This window comes from Humulus lupulus, chromosome X (assembly GCF_963169125.1).
Source record: "Humulus lupulus chromosome X, drHumLupu1.1, whole genome shotgun sequence".
Classification (NCBI taxonomy): Eukaryota; Viridiplantae; Streptophyta; class Magnoliopsida; order Rosales; family Cannabaceae; genus Humulus; species Humulus lupulus.
In genome coordinates, this window is record NC_084802.1 from 207,925,517 (window position 1) to 207,936,054 (window position 10,538).

Below are 10,538 nucleotides of genomic sequence, written 5' to 3' on the forward strand. Positions count from 1 at the left end.
TTACATATCTAAAGGAAATAAATGAATATATGCGACCAGACTGGTCGCCCATAAGTATGATGCTTGATAAGCCGATAATCTTCTGGTCGATGGCCGAGCATGATACACTTACTTAAAACAGCCACGTGCCTCCCACGTGTAGACCAATCCTACCACATCATCAGGAAGTCCGTTTTTGGGTAAACATTTGCCCCCAAAGTTTATTTTACTGTGACCAGCATAAAGTAAACTTGAACGACCGACCTTCTGCTTGACTTGTCAGACCTGTCACAGCCATTAATGCCTTCTTGAAAAAAGGCAACCAATCATGTCATTGTAGTTTCCCGAAAAGCAATTTGACGGCTATTAAATTTTCCATGCGTCGAAAATCATTCCCCATCATTACCTCATTAACTGTGCTTCAGCCAATATAAATATCCCCTCATATTTATTTTTTACTTGTTACTTTCCATCTTTCCTCAAGAACACTGAAGAACGGAGCATAAAGAACCCAGAAAACTCAAATGACTTTGACAACTCGTGGAATTTCTGTCCAGCCACTCGAATCAACATTCCAGAAATTTGCATCAATCTTTATCCAAGTAAGTTTCTTGAACTTCTTCGTCTCCGAGATGCAATGCAATAACAACCTTTTTAGTTTTCTGGTTTGTTTTAGATTCTGAATTCCTAAATGTTCTTGCAAAAATGACTTGGGGTAATCAGGCATGTAGATATTAACATGATAGGCACTTATAAATCAAAGTAAATGAGGCTTAGAAGTTGGTTTCAGAGTTAGGATTATTGATTTAGGGCGTAAAACCGAAGTAAATATTTGATTTTTAGGCACTTAGAAAAAACTGGGTTTTTCCTGCCCTTTCTCAGAGTCGAAAAGTTTTTTCTGAAAAACTTTTTTACACGAGCAACGTTATCCCAACACTTCCACTTCTTTAGCCTATTGGTCATAGATTCTCACCTCCCCTTCTCTGTTCGCAGATTTTCATGCACGACCCATAGGGAGGTGAGAGGCCGATTGACGACGACCTGCTCGCGCTATTGCTCAAAGATCAAGAACAGCCGTCGCTGTAATTCTCATAAATTCCCTTTTCTCAACATATCCTCACAAGTAGACCTTCGACCAGCCCAACCAATATGGGTCGCATAAAATCCATCGCACAAAAGAAAAAGAAAACAACCAAACCTCCTGTCAATCAACTTGCTCCACGGGTGAAACTCCTTCGACTAGCCCTCAACTTGAAAACACTTCTCAGCTAGAAATTCAAACAAAAGCCTGACTTTGAGACGTCCTTCGACCAGAGGTCGAATGGTACATAGCACCTCCTAGTATGATTACAGCTAGGATGGTAGGGAATTATCTCAAAAAGTATGGCCTTCCTGGGATAACCCTCATTAAGCCTTCAATCGACCAGCGGGCAAACCTGGTCGAGATATCATATTGAGGCAGGGGCAACCTTGCCTCTGCATCCATTTTTCCAGGGGGTGGCCAACTATTTCGAGGTCGCTCCCTTTCAAATCACCCCAAACGGATATAGAGTGCTCTCTGCTCTCTATATTCTTTATAGCCACAAGAAGTGGCCAGTTCCTACGCCACATGAGATTAATTATTTGTTTGATCTCAAATCTAACCCCAACCACAAAAATACGGGGTTCTTTCATTTCTACCACCAGGAATCTGCTTGCACCTTCCTGAGTGATATTACCCATAAGTCTAACATGGGAAAGTCCTTCCAGGAGTACTTTTTAACACCGGACCTGGTCGCCAACAACTTGGCCTTCACTGAAGGAGGTAAATCATTTACTTACTGGTTGTTAGATTTTGTTTAGGTTTTCTGCACATTCTTTAGAACTTTGGTGTCATTTAGGTCCATGGCATCGACCAGTCCCCACTCCAGAAATGGAGATACGAGCAACATCCTGGCTAGCATGATGCATATTGAAAAAAGTATCAAAGAGCTGGTCACGAATTACAATCTAAGGCTGGTTGGCCTTCTGGCACCTCACCAGGACGTGAGGGAATCGACCGCGGGAAGTGCCACTGGGGGAGAAGTTCCCAAGTAGCACCAAGATGTGTCACAACCCCCGAGGAGGAGGGCAACGAGAGTGACCATCAGGGAATCGTCCAGCACCCCACGAGTAGCGGCTGTCCCTGCCCAGTATGGGAAGGGCAAGGAGAAGCTTCCTGATCACCCCGAGCCTATACTTGAGTCCTCGGATGAGAATGGTATTGACTTCTCACTCTTAGACAGTTTGCCAATTCCCTATCATTTATTTGACGGGGACGACAACTTTTAATACGCGCCTAGTTTAAATTAAGACTTCTTCAAGGCAGAGAGTGAGTGTAGCAGTAGTACAATAAATAATGTAGCGACCAGTAGTTGTAGCTCGGGTATTTTACTTATAATTTATTTTCTCTTTGTTTGCTTGTCTTTTTTGCATAACAACTCATCTTGACTGATCGTATACTTCTTTTCTGCAGACATGCTTGCCGAGAAAGCATTCAATTTATACACCAACCCTACTACTGCCACTCCTACGAGCAGGAAGAAATCGAACAAGCGCCAGCCAGGAGAAGGCTGCAGTGACCCATCCGCAAAGAGGGCTTGAACAAAGGACCCTCTTGCACCATCTCCGTCCAAAGAGAAAACTTCCCCTCCAGGCCCTGCCGACCAGACTCCCCCAGCTTCCACCGACCAAAATCCCACAACTCCTGCCAAACCAAGTCTTGCTGCTCAGCCAGATAAAAATCTGGTCGAGGCGATCCTGAACTCCGCCTGCACTTCGGCTAGTGACAGTCTGAAGAAACTGTCCAGACACCGGTGTAGTTTGGAATCCTTCAGAGACGCTCCTACCATGCCGGTCCACCAGCTCCTTAGTAGTGGGCTGAACGAACTACTCATTGTAAGCCACTGCTTCCATTGCGGTTTGATTGTTTATCTCTCTAATAGATACTAACAGCCTTTTTACTTTTATTTTCTAATCGCAGGGGATTCTGACCGTGAGTACCAGTTGGCGCCGCTCGGAGGAGGTGGTCGCCAAGCAGGCTAAAGAGATCAAGGCAGTTGAAGAGAGGCTGGTCAAGGAGCACAAGGTGGTTGAGGCCAAGCATGTTGAAGAGTTGCGAGCAGCTAAGGCTAAGATCGCCAAGCTTGAGGAGGAACTAAAGAAGGAGGACTCTGTTGCCAAAATCACCGCTTCCAAAGATAAGTATAAGGAAGCCTCGCTGATAAACTACCGAGAAGCCCACAAACTTCAAGCGGAGTTGGAAATCAGTCGCAAAGAGGTTGCCAACCTCGAGGAGACCAATGCTCACAACTTGGAGAAGTACGAGGGAGCGGCGTTCCAGTGCTTCTACATGTTCTTGAAGAGCAATCCCAAGGCGGACTTCACCTACATACCAGACCCTATAAAGGAGGTTTAGTTGGCGAAGTGTGTTGCTCGGCTGGAAGAGGAGGAGAGGGCTTAAGGATCCCCTGAGATATCTTTGGCAACAGGCATTGAGGGCGTTAATGAAGATGCTGGGGCCACCGTCGACCAGCAGCCACAAGAGCCTCAGGATCCTTCTTCAGTTTTATAAATTTGTTCCTATATTTAATTTAACTTGTAACTTGGGACACACGAACCTCAGTTCGTGATGTCGAGACAATTTACTTTTTTGCATAGGAAGCTTTTACTTTTAATTAACAATTTCATCCGAGCAGAAACTACTCGCGGTGAAAAGGATTTTACTCTTGATATTGTAATATTTGCATTTTATTATAAAATATGTTCGCATGACCGAACTTAGCATAGCACTTTGTTTTGATTTAACAAAATTTTGAAAAATACTCTAAGTACCATAGTATGCTTTCCCTTATTTTGCTCATGTGTTTACATATACTCGTTAATATGCTTTGCTTGCTTAGTACCTTATATGCCCCCAAGTGATTGAGGAGCTTAAGGTCCTTGGTCACTTGCCAACACCAAGACCTGTTCAAACATTTCTACTCGTGATAAATACTTATGGGAATGATAATATAGCAAAACTACACACGTAATGAGCAAATACTTGTAATAAATACAATAATTGGCATGAATAACTGGTAACTGGTTGCGCACAATTCCTTTTATTTCTCGTAATAAGTGGACAATCATGTCTGTACGAGTGATCAAGAAATGATCTTACACGTATAAGCGACCAGTCATATGACTGACTGACTCTTGTTCATAAACTTGTAAAAAGTTAAATTAATACAAGCCAATTTTTTAAAAAGAACTGTTTATTGATAATACTTGTGCATGTGTTCTCCATTCCAATAACGAGGAATGAGATCTCCATTTAAGCGGGCAAGTTTGTAGGTGCCTGGTTTAAGGACTTCTTCGATTTGGTTTGGCCCTTCCCAGTTAGGTCCAAGCACTCCAACAGCTTGATCGCGGGTGTTGAGGAAAACCCTTCTAAGCACTAAATCTCCCACATTAAATTTTCTTTCACGTACTTTAGAGTTGAAATACCGGTCAACCTTTTACTAGTAAGCTGCTACTCAGAGTTGGGCTTGCTCGCGCCTTTCATCGACCAAATCCAGAGATTCCATCAATAATTGAGTATTAACGTCTTGATTGTATGCCAACCTTCGATGCGATGGCGGATCTAGTTCAACGGGCAACATAGCTTCATACCCATAGGCCAAGGAGAATGGAGTATGGCCTGTTGCTGTTCGATGAGATGTTCTATACGACCAGAGGACTTCCGGCAACAGCTCTGGACATGCCCCCTTCGCTTCTTCAAGCCTTTTCTTCAGAGTATCCTTCAGTGTCTTGTTAACAGCCTCAACCTGTCCGTTTGCCTGTGGATGAGCTACTAAAGAAAAGCTTTTGATAATCCCATGTCTTTTGCAAAATCGATGAACAAATCACTATCAAATTGTGTGCTATTGTCTGAGACAATTTTTCTTGGCAACCCATAGCAACACACAATGTTTTTTACCACGAAATCCAGCACCTTCTTGGTCATTATTGGTTCGAGTGGCTCATCCTCGACCCATTTCATGAAGTAGTCAACAACAACTACAACATACTTGACGTTGCCATTTCCTGTGGGCAAAGACCCAATCAAATCTATCCCCCACACTGCGAATGGACATGGGCTCTGCATCTGTTTTAGCTCATTAGGGGTTGCTCGCGGTAACTTGGAGAATTTCTGACACTTGTTACATTTTCAAACGAAATCCACAGAGTCTTCATTCATTGTTGGCTAGAAGTATCCTTGCCTTAGGATCTTTTTTGATAGACTCTGCCCCCCAGCATGATCCCCGCAGAAGCCTTCATGGACTTCTCGCATTAATTCTTTGGCTTTTTCCTTTGTAACACACCTTAAGAGTTACATTGAGTACCCCCTTCTGTATAAAATTCCGTCGACCAGGATAAATTGAGCAGACAGCCTCTGGAGGGCTCTTGCTTTGTTTCTGTCCATCGGCAGTACTCCATGTGTCAAGTACTCAATGAAGGGTGCCATCCACGTGTCTGCTGACTGGATCACCAGAGAGGTTTCTTCTGTTTTGATGCTTGGTGCATATAGCTGTTCAACAGGCACTATATTCAAGGTGTCAGCATCCTTTGCACTCGCTAACTTGGCCAAAGCATTAGCATTTGAGTTCTGGTCGTGAGGAACTTGCTGGAGAGTATATTTTTCAATTGCGCCAATAAATCCTATGCTTTGTTCAAGTAAGCAACCATCTTTAGACCTCGAGCTTGATATTCTCCAGTAATTTGATTAACCACTAACTGGGAGTCAATATAGATTTCAAGCAACTTTATGTTCATGTCCGTGGCTAATCTTAATCCTGCGAGCAGTGCTTCGTACTCGGCTTCGTTATTGGACGTTGTGAAGTCGAACCTGATTGCGCAGTGGAATCGATGTCCTTTGGGCGTGGCCAAAATCACACCTGCTCCAGCGTTGCGCTCGTTGGAAGAGCCATCTACGAACAACTTCCAAGAGGGAGTTTTTCTTTGAGGCCCAGGCTCTTCTATCGGTTCAATATCCTGAAGCTCAGTGAGTTCTGCAACAAAGTCTGCTAGAGCTTGTCCCTTTACTGCTGCTCGTGGCGAGTAAGAAATATCAAACTGTCCAAGTTCAACTGCCCATTTCAATAATCGACCAGCGGCTTCTGGTTTCTGCAGGACTTGTCATAGGGGCTAGTCGGTTAGTACTACAATGGGGTGAGCTTGGAAATATGGCCGCAGCTTTCTGGAGGCTAAGATCAAGCAGTAAGCTAATTTCTCAATGGGCATATATCGCAGTTTTGCTCCTATTAGCCTTTTGCATATATAATACCCAGATTTTTGCACATGTTCCTTCTCTCTTACCAAGACAGCACTAGCAACATATTTTGTGACTGCCAAATAGATGAACAAAGTTTCTTTTTCAACCGGCTTGGAAAAAATTGGTGGTTGCAACATATGAGACTTTAGAGCCTGGAAAGTCTGTTCGCACTCTTCCATCCACTCGAATTTCTTATTGCCCCTGAGTAGATTAAAGAATGGGACACACTTGTCCGTGGATTTAGAGATGAATCTACTTAGAGCGGCAATCCTTCCGGTTAAACTTTGAACATCTTTTATCTTTGTTGGTGAACTCATATCGATCAGGGCTTTGATCTTTTCGGGATTAGCTTCGATACTTCGTGAGTTCATTATAAATCCCCAAAATTTCCCTGATCCAACTCTGAAGGAACACTTAAGGGGATTAAGCTTTATCTGATATTTGTTTAGGAAATTGAAGCACTCTTGCAGGTCCCCGATGTGTTCTTCTGCCTTTTTTGACTTAACCAGCATGTTGTCAACATATACCTCCATGTTTGCACCGATCAGCTCTTTGAACATGTGATTGACTAATCGCTGCTAAGTTGCACCAGCGTTTTTCAAACCGAAAGGCATTAATTTGTAACAGTAAAGCCCTGTATCGGTCCAAAAGCTAGTGTGATCCTCATCAGGTGGGTGCATACTAATCTGATTGTACCCAGAGTATGCATCCATGAAGCTGGTCAATCCTTGGGAGTGGGAAACAATCTTTAGGGCAGGCTTTATTAAGGTTTGTGAAATCCATGCATGTTCTCCATTTTCCATTCGACTAGGGAACTAGTACGGGATTAGAGACCCACGATGGATAAAATGCTACCCTGACGAATCCGTTATCCTTTAGTTTCTCGACTTCTTTTTTTAAAGCTTTCGATCTATCTTTGTCGAGCAACCTCCTTTTCTGCTGTACTGGTGGAAAACCTTTAACTATGTTCAGGACATGGCTGATAACTGCTGGGTCAATTCTAACCATATCTTTATGCGAACAAGCAAAGACTTCCTGGTTCTTCTTCAAAAATTCCACTAGTCTTCGTTTTGTTGTTGTCTCTAAGTTTTTACCGACTTTCACAACCCTAGTCGAATTTGCCTCATCGTGTTGGACCTCCTCAAGGTCCTCGACTGGTCCTACTTCTTCATCAAAATCCCCAAAGTGTGGATCTAAATCCCTATCCTCACTTTGGGCAACACCCTATTTGGTGACGCGCTCACCTAATTGGGCTTGTATCTCATCGGCCAATTACAACTCTTTTCTGGCTCCTTCCCTCGATCCACCCCTCTTCGCCTTAGTAATCGAGGAATTGAAGCACTCCCTCACTTCTCGCTGGTTTCCTAATATGCACCCTATCCATGCATTAGTTGGAAACTTCATGGCGAGGTGCCAAACCGAGGTTACGGCTCGCATGTCGACTAGGATAGGCCTTCCAATCACAACATTATATGCAAAAGGGCAATCAACTACTATAAAAGTAGTGAGAAATGTCCTGTTCGCAGGTGTAGTTCCTGCTGTAACCGGAAGCCTAATCGATTCTGTTGGCGCGATCCCTTCGCCAGAAAAACCATAAATGGTTTGGTTGCATGGCTCCAGGTCTTTCACTGAAAATTTCATTCTTTCCAGCGAAGACTTGTACAAAATGTTCACTGAGCTCCCTGTGTCCACTAATACCCACTTAACCATCATATTGGCTATTTGGACATCGACGACCAGAGGGTCCGAATGAGGGAATCGGACATGCTGAACGTCAAGCTCAGAGAAAGTTATTAGTTCTTCCTCTGTTCGAGATTTTTTGGGAGTTCGCTCCACCACGTTTATCATTTCAATGTCCTGGTCGTGGCGTAAGGTCCAAGCTTATCGCTCCTTTTCCTTCCCACTATCCCCTGCAAGGTGTGGGCCGCCGCAGATGGTTAGCAATGTACCTGCCACAGGAGCTAGCTGTAAAGGTGGCGAGCGTTGGCGTACAGGCGCCTGCTTGTTACCTCCTTGAGCCTCTCGCTGAGAACCTTCAGTGGCTCATACATACCTCCTCAAGTGTCCTTGTATGATAAGGAAATTAATTTCATCTTTCAGCTGGTTACACTCATTGGTGTCATGACCATAGTCGTTGTGAAAATGAAAAAACTTTGTTTGATCTCTTTTGGAGATATATTTCCTTATTGGCGCTGGTCGCTTGTAAGGGACATTGGTGCTGGTCACCTGGTACACCTCTGCTCTGCTTTCGACAAGGGCCATGTAGTTGGTGAATCTTGGCTCGTACCTATTGCCCTTAGGGCACTTATTTTTAGACGTTGACGGCTCGTTGTTCGCCATTTTTCCAGTTGCTTTTGCTGTTGCCATTGGGTTTATCTGACCCATTGGATGATTTAACAGGATCTTCCTTTTGTCCCTTGTCTTTTGCAGGCGACTTCCCGTCATTAGCAATCGCCTCTTCAAGCTTGATGTACCGGTCTGCTCGATCCAGTAATTCTTGGGTACTTTTCACCCCATTCTTCCTCAAACTGCTCCAGAGGGGAGAGTGGCGCCGCACTCTAGCAGTAAGGGCCATCATTTTGCCTTCATCGCCAACTATTTTAGCTCCAGCTGCTGCTCGCATAAAATGCTAGACATACTCCTTTAAGGACTCTCCCTCCTTCTGGCGTATCTCGACTAGTTGGTTGGCTTCAGTCGGGTGTACACGACCAGCATAGAATTTCCCATAGAACTCATTCACAAACATCTCCCATGACACTATGCTAGCAGGAGGGAATTTAAAAAACCATTCCTAAGCAGTATCGGATAGGGTGGTCGGAAAGATTCTGCAGCGGGCATCATCCGACACCTTTTGGATGGCCATCTGTATCTCGAACTTATTCACATGAGATATTGGGTCCCCATATCCATCGAAGTTGGGCAATACTGGCATCTTAAATTTGCTAGGGGTTTCTCCCAGTGCTATTCTTTGTATGAATAGAGTGCCTCTTCTCCGATCATACTCGATGTGGGATGTTTGGTTCCCCATTAGCTACTGGACGACCTAGTTCAGCGCATCAATCTGAGCTTATACTGCATCTGGTATCACTGGGGTGACTGGTGCCGAAAGAGTGTATTCATCGTGCCTTCCGCACCTGTTGTTGAGCACATCCCTCAAGTCGTCATCTCTGCGCCTTTGCTCTCTAGGGCCCAACCGATCAAAAAAGTTAGGTTGCCTAGGCTTCCCCCAGTGTTTTGGCTCGCAGACCTATTTTCTCTTGGTGGGGGGTTCCTTTCTCCACCTCTATCTCCTTGCCCTCGACCAGCGTTCCCTTAGCCGGAATCAACTTCGTTGTAGTCGTGTCCATCTCGAAAATGCAACTGGTTATGTCAAGACCTACTGATCGCACTATTCCCTCCTTTTGTTGGTATCTCCCGAGCGCCAAGGGGAGGCTTGCGTTGGTCGGTGGGTCCCCGGGAATTATTATGTCGTGGGGGGCCCCTGACCGCAGAGCCTGACTCAGCATGCCTTCTTTTAGTAGAAGGACAATGTCCCCTGCTTGGAGGATTCGGCTCCTCAGCAGTTTGGCATTTAGGGCTTCGGGGAGGCTGCCCGACCCTATTCTGCCTTTGATGATGGGGATTATCACGACCAGCACGAGAAGGTGGATGTTGCTCAGGATCTTGGAATGGAATATCCTGTTGAGCAGCAGGAGGTTGCTTTGGCCTTGGAGGGCTTGCCGGTTGAGATGGATGGCTTGAGTTTGGGTCTTGTTGTGGTGGTACCCTTGGTGGCTGATCCGGTTGAGAAGTCGGCGCAGGTTGTCCCCGAGCCAACTGAATGGATGCTTCCAGGGCAGCAGTGGTGTCCCTCTGTTGGCGGTCCATGTCAGCCTGTCGCTCATTCAATTCTTGACGTTGACAGTCAATTTCTCTCTGTTGCAACGCCATTGTCTCAGCCACATTCTCTTGATTAGCCCTCAGATTGGCTAACTCCTCATGCAACACACTCAATGTTGTCCTCAAGGTCTTAGAATCCATCTCCTCCTCTTCAAAATCCAACTGTGGTTCATCTTCAACCACATTTGGTGGAGGAGGCTGAGTGGATGCAACACCAGAGGTTTGTCCTGTCTTTCTGGATGTTTTCGCCATTTGATTTTTCTGGAAGTCTTGCATTGAGCTCTCAATGAAAGCACCAAAATGTTGACCCTCAAATTGGTTAACGACATGGAGTCAGATATACGATATAAAGTGAGAGGAAAACATG

At 44.8% G+C, this 10,538-nt stretch overlaps 1 protein-coding gene across 1 annotated transcript; it reads right to left on the minus strand.

Annotated features, from left to right (window-relative positions):
- Window positions 1-8,603: 8,603 nt before the first annotated feature.
- On the minus strand, window positions 8,604-10,312 carry LOC133806682 (uncharacterized). Its single transcript, XM_062244778.1, has 2 exons — window positions 9,820-10,312; window positions 8,604-8,905 (listed from the first exon to the last, which is right to left on the minus strand). The coding sequence occupies exons 1-2, from the start codon at window positions 10,310-10,312 to the stop codon at window positions 8,604-8,606; spliced, it is 795 nt and encodes a 264-aa protein (XP_062100762.1).
- Between the last annotated feature and the right edge of the window lie 226 nt (window positions 10,313-10,538).

Excerpts from the sequence above, each read along its gene's own strand:
- LOC133806682 (XM_062244778.1), bottom strand. The coding sequence starts at position 10,312 with ATGGATTCTAAGACCTTGAGGACAACATTGAGTGTGTTGCATGAGGAG. Across the intron at positions 8,906-9,819 it reads TCCTCCAAGCAGGGGACATT|CAGCTGGAGCTAAAATAGTT; the intron begins GTCCTTCTACTA and ends TTATGCGAGCAG.